Genomic DNA, 25455 nt, shown 5'->3' with positions numbered 1-25455 from the left:
GACAATTCCAGAATTATGCTATGATCAAAAAAAAAAAAATCTTTTTTAATGTTTATTTTTGAGAGAGACAGAGAGACAGAGACAGAGAGAGAGACAGAGAACATGAGCAAGGGAGGGGCAGAGGCGGAAGGAGACACAGAATCCAAAGCAGGCTCCAGGCTCCAAGCTGTCTGCACAGAGCCCAATGCAGGCTCAAACCCACAAACCATGAGATCCTGACCTGACCTGAAGTCGGATGCTCAAACCACGGAGCCACCCAGGTGCCCCTGCTACAATTTTTATATGGCACAATTTTTGTGTATTATGGATTAAAATCAGGCAGGGCCTACACTACAGAAGTCTGGTTTAGACTGACAAATCTTACGACTACTACTTCAGGTTTTATTTTTAAGGGAAAAGAAAGTAAAATCATCTGTCATGGTGGAATCCCTTCCAGGAGAAAGGGAAATAGAATGATCCCATGAACTGTGAAATACAAAGGTAGTAGAAAGATGGCTCCCAGTCCACAGGAGGACAGGTCATAGAAGTAATCAACTTTACAACTTTCTTTTCTTGAGTTCCTATTTATTCTAAGCGAACTGTAAACTCTTTAATTTGGTCAGCATTTACTGAGTATGCTCTGACTTGCCAGGCATTATGCTTGGCACCAGGGATTTAAAAAAAAAAAAAAAAAAAGCAGTGCTCACTGCCCTCGACAGGCCCCTGGGCCAGCTGGAGAACCACCGAGAGACAGGTGGACTCTCCTTGGCACGGAGGGAGCCGTAGGCCTTTGCAAAGGGAAGGACGTTGGACTCGGATCATCGAGAATAAGTAGTTTTCCAGGCTAGCGAGGGGCGGGATGGATACTCTGGGCAAAAGGAATTCAGCTCTAGGAGCAAGCTGCTGATGTAAAGTCACAATCAGTAGGTGTGAACTCATGGAATACTGAACTAGTTCCCGCTGTCAACTTCCAATATTAGGCACTGATGCAACATACAAAAAAATAGAGACTATAGACACTGAGGTTCGGCTCTCAAAAAAATACAGGTTTTTGTCCTTTTTCAAGTAGAATTTAAATGACATGATTCTTGGATTTTGTGTGAAACGGACTTCAAGGAACAATTGTGAAACTAGGGGTTATGTTAACATTGGAGTTAGCCCTAAGAATATAGCAATTATTTTATCACAAGAATTTTCTTCCTGTGACATTATAATTTCAATTGAATCCCAACCTATTTATAGCAAGGTCAAAAGACGGCAACATGCTGCCCTAAAAACATGAGGTATTTATCCATAAAATTCCTCTGACTAATACATACATGATGGTAAGTGGGAACCCTGGCTCCCTTTAAAACATGCCCTCAGGACACTTCTAGAGAAGTGCTAAGCTGTACTGGGAGGGAGGGGAAGTGGTCTCTCCATATTCTAGAAACACTTTCTTGGGTGGCTTGCAGAACCCCAGCTCTCCCTGGTTTTCCACTTTTACCACTGGCTATTGTTGCCTTCCCTGTTCACACAGTCTCTACACGTCTCAGTGCCCTAGGGTTCAGTCCTCAGGATGCTTCTCTCAGTATTTCTCAACCTTGGCTATACAAAATAATCACCCGGAGAGCTTTTTAAAAAGTACTGGTGGAGGACTGCAGCCGGACCCACTAATTCGGCACCTCTGGGGGCTGGGCCTCGCACCCATCCTCTCCCAGGATGCTCTGTGCAGCCAGGGTTGGGAACGACTGACTTTTGCTCGTTTCCCAGGTCAACAGTTCCCAGACCAGCAGCTTCAGCATCAACTAGGAACGTGCTGGAAATGCAGATTCTCCAGCTCTACCCCAAACCTACTGAGTCAGAAACTGGGTATGAAGCCCAGTCACCTGCTCTCCCAAGCCCTCCAGGTGATTATGATGCAGGCTAGGTGCCTTAGGTAATCTCGTCGAGAATGCCGATGACTCACAAACGTACTTCTCGAGCCTAGATCTCTGCTCGGAATCCAGATTCTTCTTAGAACCAGCTGCCAATTCAAAATCTCCCTTTGGATGCCTAATAAGCATCTCAAATGTAACAAGTTCAAAACCAAACTCTTGATTCCCTCTTCAAAAACTTGCTCTTTTCTTTGTCTTCCAGTGTACAGAACCACCATTTACCAAACTTAGGGGTCAAAACTCTTCCGCCCCCATTTCTGCTACTCACACATCCTGCCGTGACCAACCTCCCCTAGGCTACTGAAGTAGCCTCCTAATCAGTCTCCCCACTTCCAACCTTGACCCCTGTAGCCCTCTTAGCAACCAGGATGACCCTTTTAAAGCATATATCGGATCACCCCATTCTCTGCCTTCTCTTCCTGCCAAGTGGCTTCCGATTATACTTAAAATAAGTTCTTAAATCCCAATCGTAACTTACAAAGCCCCATGTAAGCTGGCCCTTGGTTACCCTTTGATCTAACTGCCTACCCACGCTGTCCCCATCTCCCCCTCCTTACTGTGCTCCAGCCCCAATGACTTCCTTGCCCAGCACACCAAACGCAATACTGATCCAGGGCCCGTGTGCTTGCTGGCTCTCTGCGGGGGTCCCTGTCTCCCAGATATTCACTGAGTGAACGCTTTTGCCTTTGTTCACTGAGTCCCTTGTTCGAATATTAATTTCTAAGAGACACCTATCCCAATCACTGCTGTCTGAAAGCAACCTGATTTTTTTCCCCTAACCATACCTGGTAATAAACTACATTTCCCATCTTTCCCGCTAGGATTTAAGTTTCATGAGGACAGGGTCCTTTGTCATTTATGTTCAGCGCATTGTCCCCAGTTCCCAGAAACACGCCTGCAGCATAAGATGTATTCGGGACTTGGCCGAATCAATGAATGAAAAGAAGAGAATGATAAACAAGGGCAGAAGGAAAAGGAGCAGTTGGGCCCGTTGGCCTTTCTCAGGACATCACCTGATTTATCCAACAGCAAAAGTACAACATGCTACTTTTCAAAAAAACCACCCAGTGAATTAATACATTTGGCATCCTCAGCAAGGTCACATTCTTGGCATTCAGCTATATGCATTTAGTGTAGTTTGCAAGTACAAACTCCTATGTCACTTTCTGTTTGGAAGGGAGAACATCAACATTAACAATCCCTGGTTATATCATTTATAAACATGCAGATGTGAATTATTAAAGATTAATGCATTTTAGGATTGGTGTCGGCATTCCGTTTGTCTCATGCCGAAACCAATTCTGTTCTTCATTAGTCAATGACAACCCGTATCACCCTGTTATGGAAGAGAAATCAAAGGTGCAAGTGTGTGAGTTGAGAGTAAGTGATGAAACTGATTAGTAAGAGACTTAACGGCTATAATCAATCAACACATCATAATAATCCTGGCTCCAGGGCTATCAGAAGACAGGGAAATAGCCGTAACACCCGCCTGTTCACTTCACAACTGGTATTTATTCCCTTTAGAAAATACGGAAACACAGACCACAAGTTTGTGAAGTCAGCTTTAGGGACATCTTGACTCTAAGTACCACTCATTTTATCACCACTTTCCTAAATGAGAAGTCAGATGATTTGGGAGACTTTTACTTCTGGGCTAAAATTAGTTCCCAAAAGCTTTGGTACCCCTCCATTCCAATTCCTCGCCTCCCACGGAGGACAGAAAACACAGCAGGTCAATGCCAACAGCATTTCAAATGCAGCAGCACTCTGCTGATTCAAGAAGCAGCATTACTCAGTTAAGCACAAGTTTAGAGGGGGTGCCAGTCTACTCAGCTGGAGAAATGAAATCAAACAGTAAACAAGGCGAATGAAGTGCTCCTACAGTGAACAGTGTAAAAAAATAATGGAAAAGTGGGCGTGGACGGCTGGATCAGCCAGGGAAACACATTAGCCGCTGCTAACCTGACAGAGCGAGAATGACACCAAAACACTACCCTGGTGACATGGCCTTCCCTATATGTTCAAACACAGAAGACCGAAGAAAGGGAATGGAAAATGAGAGGAGAGTTTAAACTGAACTGTGTAGCTTAATTTTAACTGAGAGGGGGAGCCAACACCGACTGGGAATGCGTATTTTGATGTGTGTTAATGTTCTCTTCTTTCTGAATGTGAAGGAAGAAGTGGAAAAGGTTTAGTTTGAAATCCGGTGGAATGGAAGAACTGAAAACATTTCTGCTTTTGACAAAAAGAAGAAATACTCACTTCCCAATTATCAACATACCTGACTTGGGTCCGGAGGGGCCTCCTAAGCAAAGGGTAGCTCAGAGCCCTGGGGCACCTGCTTTAAACGCAAGGGTCTGGCCGCAGGTCAGCAGTGGGGGACCTGCCCTCGAGAAACAGCAGGAGCATATCCATGACCAAAGTGCTGAGTCTCCATAACCAGGCTCCTGGTCGGAATTTTAAATTAGTGCCCTAAAGGGGGAGGCTCTCGTATCTAAGAACTACGGCACACGGAGATGCAATCACATCTCTCACAAAGACAAAATATATAGTTGCTTTCTTAAGTGTTGCTAAGCATCATTTGGAATGGATCTGAAATTACTGTTTTGTGTAACATACAAATAGTTTACTTTGTAAGGGGGAAAAAAATACTGGCTGAAGTTCTCCACGGTTTGTAGAACTGCTGAATTGATGTTTTCCAGGCTGCCACAGATTAAAAACACGGATATATCAATGGCATTTTGTGTTTAAGAATTTTTTTTTTCTTCCTGCTCAGCTTGCCAATAAGCAGCATGCATTTTCCTTGCAACAAGCTGTTGCAGGATTTCTACTTCGAGAGAAGCCAAAAAGGAACACTTGATAGATGTTTTAAAATAAGATTACCAGGTAGGGTGACTGTGCAGACTTTCAAGTAAAAAATGTGTCATTACGTGCAGTGCCATTTCAGAGACACTACTGATGTGATCATGACAGGAAACCGGTTTAGAACCACTTACACAGAGTGAAATAAACTCATAATTTTACCCTGAGTTTTAAGCAAAGATAAACTGAAGAGTGGAAAATTTATTTATTTAGGATGGGTTAGGCTTCAGCCCTTAGAGTTCTAAAAATCCGACAGGAATGGATTAAAAAAGCGAGAGATACTGGCTTGCACCCTCCGGTGTTCATTTTATAGGTACTAATCTTGACAAATTAGACCAGGAACTATCATTTCCTCTCACTAAAATCCTTCCTGTTCACTCCAGCCTATGACTAACTCCTAAATGCAATTCATTTTTCTCTTTCCCATTATAGCATCCTTCCAGAATCTGCTTGTCTGAATGTCAGATTAAGCAAGAAAATGAGTTTTTTGACCAGAATATCTTCTTGTTTGTCTGTGCGGCTCTATCGGCTCCCACGGAAATCTCAGCTCTCACTTGCTAAGCGGAGGGGAGAACCAGGTGAGCACTTCCACAGGAGAGCTCTGAATATACCATGGTGCTGCCCAAAGAGTTTACATTTTCCATAGTTAATCAGATACGTGCTACCCTTTTGGGAGTTCATTCTTTCAGCATCTCTCAGATTTTCCCGAGGGGTGCAAATTCATGATGACCAGCTGGTAGGCGGGATGCATCACTCACCATCCAGGAACTGACATGATAATGCTTCAGAGAATCAGGCTTAACTATAAGGTAACTGGTGCTTTATGAGAGTGGAGGGGCGATCTCTGGCAAATCCATTCTACAGGCTCTTAAAACCTGTGGTCCTTTTCACAGGACGCAACGAAAGTCATCTGCCAGGTCTGAGTCTGCACAGGTAAAGGGGCACAGACGGCCGGGCGCTCTGCGTCCAGGGGGGCTCCCGGGAAGCCACTCAGTCCTGGAGGCTGCCTGCAGACGTGCGCCCTGGGGAATGCTCCAGCCCACTGCAGAGGTAGGGAAAGGAGGGCTTCCAGAGGAGGGAGGCACGGATAGCAAAAGATGGGAGTGATGAGGACAGCTCTTGAAAGATTAATGAAAGACTCCTCTTCACCTCGCCCTCCTCCCTCACGGTCTCTCAGCTCTTAAACCACCCTGACCCAGGGCCGCCCAGTCTCCTTTGGCCAGCAGTGGAGCTGGGGAGGGGCGATGTGGGAGGTGAGACTTCAAATAGCAAGGCACATAAAACTGAAAAATGGAGAGTTCTACTTTCATATCTGATGCAACTCTATTTTCTCTCTGCCTGTGATGGCCAGGAAGATAGGATCTTTGATTAGTCTTAAAATAGATACCTACGACTAAGCCAGAAGGAATGGCCACGAAAACAAACATGTATTCATCAGGACACTAACATGAAAACCTAGTTGTGTATCTTTGGTCCCAGGCTGTTCTAATCTGTAGCCCTTCTCCTGTCAGATGAAAGGGACTTAAAATTGGACTCTTGGCACAGATGCCGGTTCTTAAAAAAAAAAAAAAAAAAAGAGAGAGACGAGGGAAATCTACTCGGAGATTTACAGTTACCATCGTTAGGTCTTTGTTAACGCAACCGATGAACTGCTCCTCGCAGTCTGAACAGTTAAAGTTTTTGTAAACAAAAATGTTTCTCAGGCTGTGAAGTGTTAATTTCTGCCTGCCTATCACCATTCCCCGCTGTACGCTCACCCTTCTTAATATTTAAACACTGTGGCTGCTTACAGCACACGGAGGAAAAAGCTGACAAAAGCCTTTAGCCAATAAAATAAAAATAAAAAAAGTTGGGCTTATTTACATTTTTGCTTTGTTAGTAAACTGGAATGGTTGGCTCTGGAGGCAAGACAAGTGAAATTAACATCCACTAAATCTTCTGGCAACGGCAATGCTTTCTGATGCTGTGCTGTGTCAGCCTCACTGCGTGCTAGGACGAACGAGGCCCAGTGTAAGACCCGCACGATACATTCAAGATCCAAGAGTTTATTTCCCTAAAACCGAGGCAAACAACTCTCGGATGTAATCCAGTAAGCAGCCAAAGTACAGTGGGATGGGATCATTTATTAGAAGGGAAACCAGATGCCTAATATCAGACCTCGCAGAATCAACTGCACCCGATGTTAGATTTGCCCGATTTAAATGTGTATATACATGCACACTGCCAATTAGAAAGATGAAGATATTTCATTTCCGTCTCTAAGTATAAATACATCAACGTAAAGAGGAGAGAGAAATGAAAACAATCAGCAAAAACCAAGAAAATTTATCACGGCACGGGGGGATGTAGTAACGTATACATTTGGGTCCTCAAATGCTCATTTAGATTAAACAACCAGGGCTGAAATTCTTTAACTTCTAACCATAGACTGCTGCAGTGCTGGAGTTATGTGCAAACAAAGGGAGAATCCATGTGGCTACTTACCACGAAAAATCTCCATCCTGCTTTTCAAAAGAACGCAGGAAGGAAAAGCCCCACTGAGTTAGGGATGTGCCAGGGCCGATGTGGTGCCAGAATGTATCACAGTAGTTGTTCCCATGACACTCACAATGTTCGTGAGGCAGCATGATAGGAGGGCAAATTTGCAGTGGGTGGAGAAACGGTTTAACAGGCAAGAAACAGATTCAGCCATTCGGGATGCTTTACTGGGCTTTTGTTTATCTACCTCTGTGATAGTTCTCATTAGCTGTCAATTTCATTCTCCAGGACAGAGATGGAGAAAAATGACTGCTCTTTTTTCAACAAACCCTGGGAAGCAGCACTAGGAAGAAGCCCCCACAACATTCTGGCTTTACAGCATCTAGGCTATCAGCCACACGACAGCTGTGCATTTGAACAATGACTTGCTGGAGAGACAATGATTGAAAGAGTCAAGCTGACACAGGGAGAGGCAGTAGCAAGTCGAGTAGGAGGTGATGGGAGAGAAGTGAGGTCAGAAAAAACAAGTTAGTGCTGGGAATGAGAGGAAGGGGGAGAAAAGAAAGCACAAGACTACAGACAGAAAAAATAAAAATGGGGAAATTCCAAACAGATGTTCCCAAAGCAGCAGTCTGAGTATCCTGCCCTGGGTGGGAAACCATGTGATCACTACCTGGTGGTTTTACTTCACCGGTACAGACTCAGAGGCCAAGGGCGGGAGACTGTGCATTATCTTAGGATCTAACGTGGATTAACAAAATTTAAACATAAGGACTGAGGATGGGAAAGAGAAGGTGAGATTACTAAATGGGCCTGATTGTTCTCTAAGGGAAAAGTGTCTTTGCATTTGGTTAAATTAAAAAAAAAAAAGAGCAACGTTATGACCATCCCTAAAATGTGGTTTTATTACCTATGACAAATTTACACAAATACATTAAAAAAAAAAAAAAAGGAAATAAACAAGGGCATATAGGCTAAGTGGAGGGAAAGAGAAGACCAAATTCTTTTTCAACAAAAATATGCATGATTTCTAACAAATCCCCTTAAAATAACGACACCTAAGATTTACGATGAGCATCTCTCAAAAACGGATGTTGTAATGTCCCTAGGCTCAGCTTTGGGAACAGAATGGAGAAACAGGTAGCATCTGGACTCAAGCCATGGAGGACGGCCACCAGGAGGTACAGGGCCAGCATGTGGACAAATGTGTGAGTCCTCTGCATGAATTAAAAAAGGGTGCCCCTTCCCACAGAACAGCCTGAATTTCACTCCCATTTACCCCTCTGGCCCATGTCCTTGTCCAGTGAGGAACCTGCTCAACTGCATGTGGCAGCCAAGGCTAATGCCACTGAGAGGGTGGTACTGATCAGTTAGTTGATGTGGTCTCAATACATAAAAAAAGTATGAGGAATCACCCCAGATTTTAAACTGCATCCGTTGTTAAATTTTACGTTAGACCGCCTGCTCATCGTACCACACAATCATCAGTTTGCCTGTGATCTAAGTGAAGCAAGGGTGCGGATGCTTGTTCCCCCTCCTTTGGACTTTCTCAGACCTAATCCCCAAGAAGATCAACCACTAACCTACCATCTTTTTTTTCCCCCAAGTTAGAAGAAACACAGATTCAACTTTGTAAAAATACATTATGCTTTCATGGCTGGCTCTGAGCAGGTCCTACTGAGTAACCTCAGTAAACACAGCAAATCATCACTGGAAACTTGGCATTCATGGCTTCTGAAATGCACAAGAACACCACTGGATTACCAATCAGAAGACTTGCCAAAACCACCTGTGCTGCTCTGGACAGCACAGGGCAAGCCTCCGGGTCTCGGTTAACGATAACCAGAACCACAGCGACAGGGAACACGCACTGAGTGTTTACCATGTGTCTCCTTTATGTGCATCAACATTTAACCTCTACAGGAACCCTAGGAGGTGGTTATTATCTTTACAAATGCAGAAACTGAGGCACAGAGAGGCTCAGAGGCCTATCCGAGGTTATAAAACTAGTAGGTGGCGATAAAATGAGGTGAGATCAGCTAATTACATAAAAGTCCATCCAGATGCAGTGTTGTGGTTCCACCCAGGAGAAAAGTGAACAGGTGTCAAAACTGCCGACCAACTTTTCCAGGAGGTCACTCCTCTTAGAATAACACGAACCTTAAAGAAACGTTCTCTCTGCCATGTTTTGCACAGTCCCATTACTCTGTACCTTCACACTCAGCAAACATGGTTACGGATCTACTTGAAGAGCGTTCCTCCCCACCAAAAGTGGAACTTCCGCTGTGTCGTTTTTTCCCTGTGCCACATGGATGCAAGGAGCTGATCTGGACTAGTATGGTGAAATGAAAACGTAGGCCCTGGGCGGTTAGCATTTCGGACCCAAGCTTAAAAACACGCTGTGTGCTTTAAACAACGTTTCCAAGAAACCTGAAAGCATTCTACTACAGACAGACTTACTTTCCCAAGAAGCTGGCAGACAGATTCCTACTCAGGTCCTTACCCGCAGCGACTACAAACAACAGGCCTCATTTGAGATGGGGCTAGGGGGTCATCAGAAGCGTAATCTGCTGACCAACTCTATGCTGCACAACACAGAGCTAAGCACCAGACTCTGAAGCCAGTTCACCTGCCGAGCTACCTCCTCCACAGTATGTGGTACCATGTGTCCAAAGTGAGCCCTTTTGTTGGGTATGTGTTCTACACCACATCAAAATCCAAACATTGAAAAAGGAGTTTCAAAATCCCCACTGGAATGATAAACATATGTATGAAAATCACCAGATTGTGAATTACCCATGTCAGGAATTTTAAATAAAAAGCTACAATATCTTTATCCCTCTGAGGAGTTTTCATTGAAGTTACTATTACTAAGAAAAGTCCTTTTGATCCAATTTTCGAAAGGAGTTCTTACTCAACAAGTACAATACTTTACATATGACTTCCTAATGTTTAGGTAGTTGATGCTTCAAAAATCATCTCAATACCAAAAACTGCCTAAGGATTTCTGGAATATAAAGTATTCGGAGCTTTAAAAATGTTGAAGGTGGGTAAATCCAGGTTTAATTACAATCTCTGTAAGGACGAACATATTTCTAAAAGAAAGGTTAACATCAGAATGCCTAAATCAAAATGTGCTATATTATAGCTGTATCTAAAATATGGATGAACCTTAGAAACAGAACATTTAGTCAAAAAAGCAAATTGTGGGAGACCATTTACAGCATGAATGGATAACCACATTTTCTGTTTTGACAAGAATCTTCCTAGTTTATGCCTGCTGTCCCCTAATTATTAATAGCAACACTTCCATGCCCCCAAAAGTATCTCAGCTTGGTTGATAAATTATATAGTCACTCTACATAAGTTTCTATAAATCTCAAAACTCAATAAAACTAATATTTTCTATGAATTTTTATAATAAAATTCTTCAACAAAACAAAACAAAACACCCAAAAAGAACAATTAAAAAAAACTATTCACAGAGTATTTGAGGCAGGGAAGAGGGACGGGACTAAAGATAAGAAAGGAACACACAGGTAGACACAGCAAAACTGGTAATATTCCAATTCTTAAACAGGACGGTGGGTTCACGAGTATTCATTTGATAGCTATGTCTCATCATTGGCATGTTGTATGTGTTCACATATATGCATATATATATATGTTTATCTCTCTCTCTCTCTCTCTCTCTATATATATATATATACATGTTTATCTATATCTATATATATGTTTATCTATATAAATATAGATTTATTAGATATCTATCTATATAGATATAGATATCTATATAAATATAAACATATATATAGATTTATATATAAAACATCCCATAATAAGCATTTTTTAAATACAAAAGGAGTAAAATGTAAGAAGGGGTAAAACTACCACCCATGCTTTCAAGAGAACAGAATAAACTATCAGAAGATTTATCCACAATTTAATATTCGTTCTAATACATTAGTAAAAGGCACTTTCCGGCAGCCACCTAGATCATGTTAGCAAAAGCTACGTGGAAATAAATTACATTTAGTAATTTGCTGATAAAAGAAAGGGATGATGTTGACAGAAGAAAGCTGGAAGGAGTATGATGCAACAGAAAGACAGACAAACACCCCCACGTACACAATAAAGGGGGTAAAAGACACCGACGAAGTGTGGCTGCTGAGTTCACCGGCGCGTGAACTCCTTACGTCAAAACCAGGAGGCGAGTCTCCATCAGTGACGAGGACGTGAGTGTGTGCTGGCCCAGTAAAACACTGGCAGGTACACACACTACACGTTAGAAGCTGACTGCCATGGAATAAATTAAATAGAACCATAAAAACTGAGGCCGATACTTGTCCACAATCTTACCTCAGTGGCACTCATCAACAGAGAATCTTATGCATAGAATCATTACAAAACAGACACCGAGAATAAATAAATTTCTGGCGTTAAGGTCAATGTCCAAACCAAAAACATCAAACTAGCGGGCGATTTTAGTAACGGAGTGTTTATTGTTTATTCATTAGTTGAATATCTTCGGGAATCGGGACTCTCAAAGTTATGCTTCTAACACATGGTTCCATTACCATGTGGTTTCATCACCACGTTTTTGAATAGTAAAACAAACCATGGGATGTATGTCGCCATTTATGAACACTAGGTCTGTCTTTACCACCGAGTGGAATAATAAATATTAAGAAATGAATACCTGGAATACTTGCGGGAGAAATTGGGCCAGATCGTGACTGGTTGCTTCCCACAGGAGAGCCGACAGGAGAAGGCGACGGGCCCCCGGGGATGCTGGAGAGATGGGGGGATGCGTGTGGAGAGAAAGGCGACTGAGCAGGGTTGCTCTGATCCCCTTGGCTGCTCGTGGATCCAGACGCACTGACTGCTGAGCTCAGAGTGGCTTCCGTTCCCGTGGGGAGGTCATCAATGGAGCCAGACAGGTCCTGAGAAAGAAACACCAATAGGTTTATAAAGTAACACTCTTGGATCCATGCCTGATCAGAAAAGTATTTCAAAATTGCAACAATGCCCCTTTCGGAGACAAAGTTTTTCTAGATAATACCCAAAATTCAGAGCATGGCCACTCGTTCTTAGAAGACTTTCAGGAGGTCTCTCATGAGTTGAACCCTAAGATCCGGCCCAGCCCTAAAGAGTGAAGAAAGCTGTACAGCTCTCTTCCATAAAACCACCTGACAGCTTTCCTTTAAGCTGCCAGCACTTGTCCCCCAAACCTGTTCCAAGAGTTACAGGAAACAGCACTTCCGATGGTGACTTTACCATCTGAAAGAAATGATGATTTCCATAAACTGAAAACTATAGCTCCGGATCCTTCTATTTGGAGTCAACGTTGAAGGACTATGTGAATTTCAAACTATTACGTTCTAATGGAACAGCAGAATTTTAATCAAACCTTGTGGTAAGAAATGCTTACATCTTAAGTAACTGTAAGTGCCATTATGATAAAATAGTTATGTGTATACTTTTGTAGGATCCTGTGAAAATAAATCCCTTTGAGGTTATGTTGGCAGAAATGGGTCCTCATGTTATACCTTACTTTTTATAACAACTTTAAGCTAAACAAACAATTTTTAATGCCAACTCTGATTTGTTCCTAACACCCTGTAAGGCAGTTATTAACATCACCATTTGACAGACACAGAAACTGCAGCTCAGTTAGTTACTGTCAAAGGTTACAGCACTGAGGACAGAACCATCCACTCAAGAGGATGAAGAGAGTTGAGAGAGGAGTCTTCTGCAACCTGGTCAGAATGAAAGGAAGAGACTGGAGTTCAGCCTTCCTCGCTGCTGTGGTGCCAGGGTCCAGAATGGGTCACCCACCAGCAGGCACTCCCAGGTCGCTGAGAGTCTGGAGATGAGGTGGGGCCCAGAGCTAGAGCTGGCTGAGTTCTAAAGGCTGGGCTGCAGTATAAAATTATTTGCCTTGATGATCTAGGACTAAATGCTGCAGAATGGGATCAAAAATGCCAGGTTCTGTTATTGTCTACAATGCATATTTAATTTTAATTTATACCCTCTACTCATTCAGCTTATCTCACTGCTTACTACTAGTGGGACTTCTAAAACTAGGGCTTTGAAAACTGGTGGAGGTAGACTGAATCTAGACCAAGAAATACCAAAGGGACCAGGTAAAGCATAGCTGGTTATGGGTCTTGAGGGTACCCCCAAATGTCACAAAGCAAACTCAGGATGAGGATCCCAGTCTCCTGGAAAGTTTCTCTGTTAACCATCTGTTAAATCATATAACTAGCTTCTCTTTCTTAACAGCGAAAGTGCCAACAATTAAAAAATAACATTCTCAAATAGCTACAAAAACCTCACAAAAATGAATGGTACAGAAAAACAAAAATTTCTTATGCTAAGGAGAGTAACATCTAAGAATCACATCTAGGTTTAGAGTAACAAACATAATAACAAATATAACAGTATCAGGGTAGATTGAACATATCACCACTGGAGAAAGTATCATCGAATCTCCAAAATAAAATGAGGAAAACTGAATCGTATTTTCAAAATTCAGAGGATAAAATCTATAAACGTTTCTACTCAGGGCCCACAAGTTGCACGATTTTGCACATATTCAGCTGGTAAAACGCTGTATTTAACTGGATTACCGGGTTCAACAACAGTTCCATGCAGACTTTCGGAACTGAGCACAACTTTTGCGAAGCAGGGTCAGAAAGAGAGAAAGGTTATTGAGCAAGTGGCACGCTGTATACGACGTAGAGAGTATTCACCCTTCAGAAATCAAGGCACTTCTCTGACTCTCTAGAAACAAGACTGAAATTAGAAGTGTCCTCGTGCACTCATGTCGATCTGCTGAGAGAGCAAACAGGGCCAGTTCCAGCCGTCCCTCCCCCCACCCCCGGCTCTCTGCGGACTCCTCATGGCGCAGGCTCAGAGCGAGGATGGGTGCGGGGGGTGGAAGAGGGGTTGGGGTTTAAGAACTTGCTCCCAACGCAGCCCCCTCCTGACCGGATGTAACCAATTCACAGAACTGCAAAGGGACACATGGGCGGGGCTCGTCAAAGCAGGTGTTGTCGGCTCTGGCCTGGGCGCTCCAGCTGGACGCTGCCCGTTTTTGCTCTGCCCGCGAACCAAATGTTGTTAAATGACTGAGAGGGAAAAAAAAAAAATCAAGCGTAATACTATGTGATACGTGAAAAATACTTGAAATTCGAATTCCAGTATCTGTTAACGTTTTATCGAACGCTGTCACCGCCATCCCTCTAGGTACCGACCACGGCCACTTCGGGGCTAGGATGGAGACTCCGATGGAGACCCCGTGGCCTGCAAAGCCCAAAATATCTACTGTCGGGCCCTTCCAGAAAAAGCCTGCTAACCCCTGACTCAGAGCTGAAGTATTTCTAGTACGGGGTCTACTGCCTTTGCCTCTTCCTTGGGGTAAATGAGACAGCGCCAGGCCTCAGTCGAACCACGTGGTGACACCCTGTATGTCAGGAATCCTAGGAGCTTCGCCAAGAACAGGGACCGACTCCACATCTACATCCACCCGGAAAATACTGAATGGGAGCCAGACAGAGCCGCGTTCTCTTTGTAGGAGTGGAGGAAGCTGGGAAGCCCCCGTGACGATGGCTGGCGGGCTCTGAGTGCACGCACTCTCTAACACCTAACAAGTATCCATCGTCAATAAACAAGGGGTCCGTCGGGCAAGAAACAGTCGGGGAGGGGGGAGAAGTGGGCTTTTCATGCTTCGTTGCAGGAAAAACAAATTTTTAATAGATAACTAGAGATAAAACTATTATCTTTTATTATACTACTTATGGGTTTAAACATAGAAAAGGCTTTGACATAGATTCAATTTTTTTTTAAACATCATCATCTGAAGTTAAATACTCTTACGCAAATCTTTCTTCATAAGAAACCCAAACAAACAAATTGTTACTTGGAAATTTGTAACATTCTCTGAGCGACCTGTAAATTCCTTCCCTGTCCTCCCCTTAAAATTCCAAGTTACGGCCGAACAGGTGACACGGATGGGTGTTAAGAAAGCTTCATTCAAGCTGCAAAAGCATGAAAAACATTTCTGTTATCCAACAAGCTGATCAAGGAAATACCAAGAGAAAAATATAAAAACGGTGGCTTTCTTAGTGTTCAACATATCATCCGAATTTCAGTGCTGACTAGACCTCAGTGCAACAGAAGAGTAATAAAAAGATATAATTTCTATATTACTATTATACATACACGTAACTTTTATATGTAAATTATAGAGAAATATTCCCGCCCTGCAGACACTCAGGGTATCCATATGTATAGCTATCTTAAAACATGTTAATAAAAGAAGTTCAACAGTGGTTTAAACATTCAGCCTAGTTAACAAAGAAGCTCTGTAACTAATACTCCTCTAGAGGACAATTTAGTCAGCAGGGCACCAACTCTGTTCTTCTTTTATAAGTACTATCAGATCTATGACGCCTGTAAAGAACAGAGAGACCTTACTGCATCTCATTCGGACCAAGGCACCTTCAAGCTACAGTGCTTCCATTTATCTTGCTGGAAGGCTGGCAGGTAAGGTAATTGCAGAGAGGACTCTTTTAAGGGGCTAGAGTCCCCCTGCCCCACAGCATTCCCTTTGCATCTTTGCTGTGTGGAGTGATGGGTGAGGCAATGACTGCATGGGCTCATACACGGTAAATTCGGTATTCTGCCAGGACAAGTGGAGTTGGCAAAATCTAGCTCTCGAGTTGGGTTTTCAGTATGTGGCATCACTCAGAATACTGAATACTTTCCAGCACCCCCAAAATAACGTAACCTCTGCCGCCAATGGTTAAATTATTTTTTGAAAATCAGTGCCTTAGAAAAGAAAAGCTTGTTTTACTTTAAAATTTAATTTAAATGGAAGTTCCCTGCAAAGGCTTTCCCTCCGTAACCATCGTCTCTCCGCCCATGTAAAATTTTCATTCTGATCCGAGCAACAGGTACAGGAGATTTCACTGCACGGAGCAGGAAGTGCCACCGGGGAGCAATAACAATGCTAGCAGACTCTGACAAGAGAAACACTTATGACTTAACACAGAGCGCAGATATGTCCCTGATTCAATACGATGGAACAGGGTGGGGAAGGGCAGTGACAGAAGGGTGTGTATGGGAACATGCCACGAAGGAGGAGCATAGGAAGAATTTTTAGAGATCTACACATACACGTAACAGACATACAAATTCTCTCATGTCTGCATATTATAGATGATCCTCCCTACTTTTAATTTACTGGGGGGCTGCCTACTTTTAATTTACTTCTTTTAAGACCACCTCCTTGCAATTTCCAGAGAGGAAATGCAAAACAAGAAACAGACTTGGTTTCAAATACATAAACAGTGTGCTGGAGTTGAAAGCATTACTGATGACATTGCTACAGAAGAATGTCAGCTGACTCCAGGGCACTTCAGTATTCCTGAGGAATAGACATGATTTCTCTTTTCCTCCCACTGGGATGTTCTCAGGTGGAAGTCACTGCTCCTGCTCTTTGACATATTTTCCGTGTAGAAGATATGGAGCCTGGAAATCATGCTGACAGTTGTTGGAGTAGGCCATTCCCAATCCCATGCCAGAACCAAAGACTAATGGCCACATTCTTCTTTTAAAGAAGGTAAGTGAGAAAACCAGTCTTAATCCAAAACCGACACCTATCTTCACGACCGCATCTGCCATGCACTGGTCCCACTTCCTGCCGAGCTCGGAGTCCGACATGTTCCCCACCCCCAGCTCCCTAAAAATATTTTTCATTTATTATGACTTACTACATCCAGAGGCATCTTTGGTTTTGATGGTATTCAATGTATCTAGTAAGTTAGCTTCCTAAAGCATAAATTCAGGTAATGCTGGGGGCATCTTACCATCTCTTCCAAGACCTGGGAATAAGTTAGAAAATCTTACTCCCTTGTTTAATTAAATAAGTGGGTTTTTACAAAAGCAAATCGACTCCAACATACTCTAAGCTGTGGCCCTCAATACAATTAGTTGATAGTATTAGATCAGTCTCTGATAGAGAACTGCAGAACAGACACACATTTGGTCTTCTCTCGCTCAGAAGTGCCCCAAGAGAGCACGAGGATAAACAATGAATTAGAAACAGAGAAGATATTTCAATCAATGAGACTAGTTCAGGTCTCTTGTTTAAGGATTTTAATAGGATACAGTTAATGATTTCTCACTGTGACTTCCCATGGGTTTGACGCACAGGTTAAAATGCCAGTTCAATGGTCTTTTTAAAAAGTCTCTCCATTATCTTCAAAAGCAGGAATAGTGTCTCTTCTCCTTTTTAGAATTTTAAGTATAAAATTCAGACACGCATTTTTTCTTTTTCTCTAACTGGACCCTAACTTTCTTAACAGCAGTGACTCCTTGTGCCAAGCGTGGTGCTAAAGAGAGGAAGGGTTTGACTGGTCACTGGTGACTGTCGCTGAATTTATATGCTCTATGGTAAAATACAGCTGCAAAGACCATATAGAGTAAGCCAGCACATGCAAATCTTTCTAAATATTTACCATAAATGCTCTAGTGAAAACTACTGACTTTGCTATTAAGATTTAGCAATGAATTCTCAGCCCTCTGTTTCCAATTAACATCCCTGAGGCTAACCACCCCCAGCCTCATCAGATGCTTAGCTCTTTAGAAACTGATACTTCGCACACTGTAAAATCACTTCGTACCTTCCAACCTTATTTTAAAAGTATCATTTTGGACATGTGATACAAACGCACCTTGAAACTGATATTAGAATTGAGTCAATAATTTGACTGCCATATATACACAAAGGAAAAACCTCACAGTGACTCTGTTTAATCTCTATGATATTGGTAGGTTTCTTCTCCATGCAGCCCACCCAAGTCCCTGCTGTTTTCGTTTGTCTAGACAGCAAATGAGTTAAAAGCTTAGGCTTCCTGTCTAAACGAATAAAAAAATGCAAAGGCACAGTAAGACAGAATCCGTGAAAAAAAAAATCCTCCAAAGCACTAATTTTTAGGCTCTAAAAGCATCTTCTTTCCAAGTTATATATATCACTTTCTATTTAAACATGTCCAAATAATAAATATTTATCTCTTCATTATATGTGACAATATATATAACATGTAGCCTTAAGATGTATGAGGCCAACTGGAAAAAAAAAGTTTGATGTTAATTTAAACATAGTCACAAGCGCCACAAATGACAAACCCCTAGCCAAAGCCAAGGATAAATGCAAAGAAAATTCATGAGTCAAAATTCATTGTAATGAGAACCACTTTCTTTTTCTTTTTCTCCAGCCAAGATTCCATTATGGGTAACTCTCATTTCAAAGGGACATTTGTAGGATAATCAACTAAACCGATACTTTACAGAAGCAGGATTCAGAGTCACGCACACTATCATAAGCAAAAATTGTTAAAATGGTTGTATTTCCTTTGATTTTGAAAAATCAGCACCTAAAATAGAAGCTGGCCTCAAAGGTCCTTGGGTTAGAACTCCTGATACGAAATGTGCTGTGTTCTAAATTTAGACGTGGTAAACAATATAAGTATGAAATATGCATCATGTAAGGGAATTTTTTTCCATTGCACAAGCCTCAGGGGGATCCTAAATTATTCTCAGTTTTTGAACTCTGCCCAGGGAAATTCTCTGTTCTTCCACTATTAACAACAGTCTCAAGATGTCATGTAGGGTAGGAAGAACAACAAACAGACCCTTTACAACAGTATGGGCAGTCCTGAACTTAAAAATTATTTGGCAAGAAAATTTACTTACAGTTTTTTGGGTTTTTTTTTTTTTACATTGTATGGAATTTGGGATTAACTTTCACTTGGAAATAACATTACCGTGCTTGGTTACACTCCTAGGGCTGTGCTCACAAGTGATAATGATAATGAACAGAATAATGATGATTTTTTAGCAACAACTCTTACTACCATTGATTCAGCACCTTCTATGTACCAGAGACATTGTGTATATTTTCTTATATGACGAAACTATAGCATCTTATTAGCTTCAATCTATTGTTCCTACCCAAATGTTTCTTAACTGATTTCATTGTCCAACATAGCCAAGAGCCTCCGGACCCTTCCTAACCTCGAGTCAAAGCCCAAGCCAGTGCTGAAAACATTAAAAAAGACTCATGTGTGAAGAGTTGCTGGTCCGTTATTATTCTAAGAGCAATGGCATCTTAAAGAATGCACTTATTAATAGAAATGACAGACCACCTGTGAGGTTACAACTACATAATAAAGTGAGAACAATGAATAATTTGGGGAGAGGTCTCTGTACTGCGTGTCAACCCTCAGGCAGGCATGCCCTCTCTAAGGTTTGCAGGTGAAGCTGTGGATGGGGGAGAGAGGTGATGGAAAAGGAGGTGGAAAAACATGTGAATGACATTTTATATTTAAGTTGGCCTGCACTGTCGATCCTGCACACTCAAACGCCCACTTTCGCAGAGTGTCAATGAAGAGAGACAAACAGCTAGCCAGATAAATTCTTAAGGAAGAAATTCTGTGATGGAGGGGCGGATTCGTAAGCGGTATGGAAGACACAACAGTGCGTCCTCAGCCGGTGCACGCTGGCCCGGGGGCTGCGGTCTGCGGTAGGTCCACACCAGGAGCCAAGGCGTGCCCCCTGGAAGAGTGGTGTGCAGGAGCCTGGAGGCAGACAGAACAATGTGGAAAGGCAAGAGCTGTGGGCCGGATGCCCCTTCAGGAGCGGTGAGGGGAAGCTCACTGGGAAGCCAGGAAAGAGACTGGGGGAGAGGGGTGGGCGCGGCCGTGAACCGCCTCTCTCTGCCCACAGCAGGCCGCGTGGGCTTCCACTCTTAGGAGCCAGGGAGCCGACGGACGGCTCCGAGATGCTTCTAATGTCACCAGAGAAGGAAAAGGAATGCAGAGGAATGCCGAGAAAGAAATGTTAAACACTTTAAAGGAAAACAATCATGTTTTCAAGTGTTTAGGAACGAAGAATGCCTTAAGAACACGGTTACAATTATAGGTACCGCTTCAGAATAAATCTGTAAAACATTTTATAAAGAGCTATGTATTTTAGCGTTACATAAAATTGAACACACAAAGGAACAACAGCAAAGACCTCAATAACTACAGTCCAGGTTAAACGGTGACGTGTTTTCCGGACTGCAGCCACCCTGCTCATTTCAGTTATATGTAAGAATCATTGAATGGGTAAGTGAGCTGAAATATACATACCTCACCCTTAAAATAGCACAGCAGTGAATAAAAACTAATTATGAGGAACACTTGGCTTTACCGGATTATGTTCTTTATATACCCCACCCCCAAACCGTTGGTGACGACTCCTGAGACGCGCAGTTATAAAGGGGGAAGGATCAGCTTGTTACACGCAGGAAGAGGGACATGGGTTTATGGGCTTGTGTTTTACAAATATCAACGTCAGGTATGAAACTCTAAGGTATGAATGACCCATGTGCTTTGAAAGCAAATTGACAAACTAACAAGATCTGTAAATATGCAAGATTTAGAGTTTTTCTACTGATACCAGTTTTTATTGCTGAAAGCGTGTCATAAATCTTTATAACAGAAAAGCAATCAACACCACCTTTTTGCGTCTCTCATGGTGAAAAACTACTGTTTATCTTAGAAGTGTAATGCTTAGCACGTAGAAATTCTGAAAATAAAACTTAAAAACAAAAAGCCATGAACCCTCAGGAGACATTTATTTCTTCAGCATACAGCAATGAAATACTTTAAAACAGTAAGACCTATAGGAACCGCAAATAAATTAGCAACTTAAAAAAAAAAAAAAACAGAAACACACAAATTGTACTGAGTCTACATGGAATAGAGGGAAGTTTTACTTCTACAACAGTACTAAAACTTAGTTATTTTGACATTTCCCTATTCACATGAACCATACGAACATACATGCTTGTTCTAATCCTTCACTGGATTTTTAAAAAATTTTTATTTTGAAATGACTTTAGACTTATACAAAGTGGCAAAGAGTACTTAGTGAGTGTTCTTACGTACCCTTCACCCAGGCTCCCTCAAGTTAACATTTTATGTAATCGTGGCACATTTATCCTTCAATTTGTGTTTGGTGTTTTCCTGTGACTACGCTGAGGTTATAGATTTGGGGAAAGAATAGCACAGACGTGGAGGGTCCTTTACAAGGCATCGTATCGGGGTGTGATATAAACACGACTTAGGAGAGCTGATGGTACTGTCATCACTTGGTTAAGGTGGTGTCTCCCAGGTTTCTCCACAGTCAAGTGACTTTTTCCCTTTCTGTATCCCATTCATGAGAAGGGGGTCACTAAGCCCACACCCACACCCAAAGGAGGGAAATTATGCTCCATTTCCTGGATGAGCATCAAAGAATTTGTGGGTGTAGGTTAAAAGCAAACAGAGTAAGTAAATACTTGGGGGGGGTATATTTGAAGCAATGCAAGTATACGGTTTCTCCTTTAGTTTTGCCCACAATTTTAGTTGGCATTTATCAGTGAGCCTCGCCTGCAGCACAACTCTGGTGCCCTAATGTTGCTTTTCTATTTCCTTTGTTCCTTCTACATTTATTATTTGGAATTCTTATGTAAGGAAAGGCTGCCCTGTCTCCATTAATTTTTACATGGTCAAGAAGTTAATTCTCTTATGTGTCTTTTGGTGTAGCCAAAGTTCCTTTATAACATGATCGGTTGATACTCTTAACAACAATAAATGAAATAATACTTCCAACGGAGGTTTCATAATTTAAAAACACTGGAGAGAGAAAATATGCACTTTATGCTTTTCCAGACATGGCTAGTGGGAGTATAATTTAGTATGATCACTTTGGGCAAAAATCTGTAATCACACTGTAAAGCTGAAGGTGCATTTTACCTTATGACCCAGGAAGTCCATGCCTAAGTGTGCTCTCTGGCACAGGTACATAAGGAGACACATCCAGGCACCGAAAAACTGTTTCAGGACCCTAACAACAAAAGTTGGAGACGGTCTAATTTTCCAGCAATATAAAATAGAGATGTATTCAGAAAATGAGACACTCTACAGCAGTGAAACTGAATGAGCTACAGTTAAAAATATTTGTAGGACTCTCAAAAAACAATGTCGATAGAAAACAACCCCCCAAACCCAAAGCAGTGACACATCATCGATATAGGAGAGGAGGCAACAGAGAAGTGACCCATCAGCACAGTAGTGGAAATGCACAAAGTCCGGGACAGCAGCACAACGCGCAGACCGGAGGAGCCCATGAGAACTGGCCATTGGCTCTGCTGGGTCAGCAGGGAAACGGGGAGAGAAAAGAGACAAGGAAGAATCATGTCATGGTCCTCCCTCCCCTCACGACAGCCGACACGCGACACCACGGATGGCACCTAAAGCCTGAGCAGCCTGGTCTAGCCTGAAACGAACCTCTGCACGGCTCGCGCGGGGAGGCCCTACTTCCCTCCAAGAGCCATCCGCTCACATCTCGGTGAGCCGCTCTGTGCCACCGACACCAGAACGTGTGAGCTGCACAGCGGCTTCCCCAGTGATGCCAAGCCGCGTCTGTCTACTGCACGGCTTCTGAGGCTGGGTTTTAATCAGAGGTCAGCATGTTCCACGGTGGAAGCTCTAGGAGTAAGACCACATACATAGATTCACACCCTGGCTTTGCCGCTTATTACGTGACCAGGCGACATATTTAACCTTTCTGCGCTTTGCTTCGCTCATCTGGAAACTGAGGGAAATGTCAGTACCTGCCGAAGACAGTTGCTGCGAGAATTAAATGAGAAATAGTAAGTTGAAAGGATGGGTGCGGTACGATCTGAGTTAGGTGTGAGCTGTAATGATCGTGAACCAGAGGGAGAGGCCGTGGGATAGAGAGCCCGAGCTGTGTATAAGGGGTAAGTGCGAGGGAGCAGGGAGGTGGCGGGGAAGGGCTGAAAGGGTGAAGAAGAGGAGGGAGGACAGTCGTCCCCCACTTTCCCGATCGCAGTGGGTAGTGACAAGGGCCCTGCAGGTCCTACAACCACATCCACTAAGAGGTGGGAACTGGGTTTGAAAACAAACCCAAACAGGAGCAGCCAAAAGAGAAGGGAAATTCTGCATGGAGGAGGTAGTCCTTTCATTCTGCAGGTGGCCCTGCTGGGTCACTCATTCATAAGCGCTTTAATGAGTAGGACAGGGCACTCTCTTTACCACGTTTCTGTCAATAACAAAATGTTAGCACGGAGAGACCACCGTGCCGCAGTAGAAAAGCGCTGGATGTAAGAGGCTTCTGAAGCTGGGTGGCATGAAGGATCGGTTGTGGGCAAGACAACCTAATCCTCTGTTTACCCGTAAAGTGGGGATCATCATGTTTATTTTGCCAATGGATCAATGTAACGAACAGAGCAAACGAGAAGGAACTGTGAAGGGCATCACGTTCAAAAGAGAAGATGATTTCCTGGTACTAAGTTATGTATTAGACACAGCGCTCAAATTACTCATGTTCTGAAGGAGAAGTTAAAAATAGAATTAACGTGGGGCTCGGTGGCTCGGTTGGTTAAGAATCGGACTTCGGCTCAGGTCATGATCTCACGGTTCGTGAGTTCGGGCCCCGCGCCGGGCTCTGTGCTGACAGCTCGGAGCCTGGAGCCTGCTTCAGATTCTGTGTCTCCCTCTCTCTCTCCGCCCCTACCCCACTCATGCAGTCTCTCTCTCAAAAATAAACATTAAACAAATTTTTTTAAAAACAGAATTAACGATGCAATAAATACTGAGGCCACAGCAGCTTAAATTCCAATTTCTTTCTTTGAATGACTATCTCCTCTTCTAACAATAATCAAAAATATCTACAAACAAGTTATTTCATTTCTTCAGTATTTAAAGACAGATTAAAATTATCTCATTAAAAATAGAAAGAAATAGTTTAATGGCTTCAATATAAAAGAAAGCTGAAATTTTTATATTTTCACAGAAATTATTTTTAAAACTTCTGAGTTCTTTAGGAAAAAAGTAGAGAATCCAGAAAATTTTTTACATGATTAGCCTGACTACATTACAGATGGAAATGTTTTGTGAAGACTATTTTTATATTTTAAAATGAAATATGACACATTCAGTACATCCCCCAAAAGTCAAACTTAAAAACATGAGTTTTTCTTATTTTACGTTATCTAAGATTCACTTAGATAAGAGGTTTCCAAAATGAGTCATTTTCTGTCTACGTAGGGGCAGCCCGTCACTTAACACCTCAAGGGCTAGCACTCAAGTGCAATTTTACATCGTAATTTTTCCTAAGAGCATATAACCATTTTATAACTTAAAAAACTCCTTCTCAAGAAGAGGTGGTCATAAACCTGCTCAGGGTTTCAGACAGAAACCTGTAAATACTAATAATGATGAGGGTGATGAGGATTATTATAATAATAATAGTAATAATAATAATATCATCATCATCAATAAGGGCCCGAATTAGGTCTGGAAGGCCAGCGTGTTTCACACTCAAACACACTACCTGTCAACGGAGCCACTGATGTGCCGCGCAATGGTGTTACTGAGCCTCACACTTACAAGTGATTACCTTGTCATCTGGAACACATTTCAGGGCCCACTAGGAGAATGAAGAGTTTCTCTGATGGGCACTGTAGTCCGCTATCAGCAGTCTCAAAGACAACATAAACAAATTCAGATATAGGATTCTGAATGGTGAAAGGATAAAATTCACACTCCCTTTGCCTTCTAAAACCTCTGAACAGAGAAGGGACCTCACTCAGTAAGCAGACTCGCAAGCCTATCACATTGCCTAATTCTTCTTTTATCCCAGTAAATTATAAGTTTTGAAATAAAATTGGACTTAAAACTCCAGTCATCAATCTGTAAATCCCTAGCAAGGGTCAGAAAGTCTTCTTCTGCATCATACTCCTCTCCTCTAATGAAACTTGCTTTTTAAAAGCATCCATTAGATGTTAGCTGTTTTGGTTTTTTTTTACACCTTTGTATTGAAGCAAACAGTGATCTTTTCGGATGCAGGCCATGGTGGCTACAAAGAATCTGGGCTCTAGAACCACACAGCTGACCCTAACCCAGCTCCTCTTTTGCAAATTCCAAGGACGTGGGCAATGACAGAGCCCCATGAGCCTCCACCCCTCATCTATACTTAGTAGGGGACAGTAAAAGTAATGCCCTCACAGTGTTGATGAGAGAGTTAAGTGAGTTGCTGTACATAAAGTACCACAGCGCCAAGCATGGCCCCAGGTAAAGTGCTCACTAAATATTTA

At 42.5% G+C, this 25455-nt stretch overlaps 2 protein-coding genes across 8 annotated transcripts in view; both read right to left on the bottom strand.

Moving 5' to 3' along the window:
• The window catches only part of ARID1B (AT-rich interaction domain 1B), a 443672-nt gene that overhangs the window by 115491 nt on the left and 302726 nt on the right, over positions 1–25455 (bottom strand). For all 7 annotated transcript variants that reach the window (XM_049653111.1, XM_049653112.1, XM_049653113.1 and 4 more), the window contains one exon: positions 11938–12181. In XM_049653111.1, the coding sequence (XP_049509068.1) occupies positions 11938–12181 (244 nt within the window). The remainder of the gene's footprint in view (positions 1–11937; positions 12182–25455) is intronic.
• LOC125938075 (MICOS complex subunit MIC10-like) lies at positions 12192–18291 on the bottom strand. Its single transcript, XM_049653154.1, has one exon. It carries the CDS (start codon positions 17001–17003, stop codon positions 16728–16730), a length of 276 nt encoding a protein of 91 aa, XP_049509111.1. The 5' UTR covers positions 17004–18291; the 3' UTR covers positions 12192–16727.

This window comes from Panthera uncia (genome assembly GCF_023721935.1).
Source record: "Panthera uncia isolate 11264 chromosome B2 unlocalized genomic scaffold, Puncia_PCG_1.0 HiC_scaffold_24, whole genome shotgun sequence".
NCBI lineage: Eukaryota > Metazoa > Chordata > Mammalia > Carnivora > Felidae > Panthera > Panthera uncia.
The sequence above is the reverse complement of the archived record's forward strand: the minus strand, read 5'-3'. Positions and strand labels throughout refer to the sequence as shown.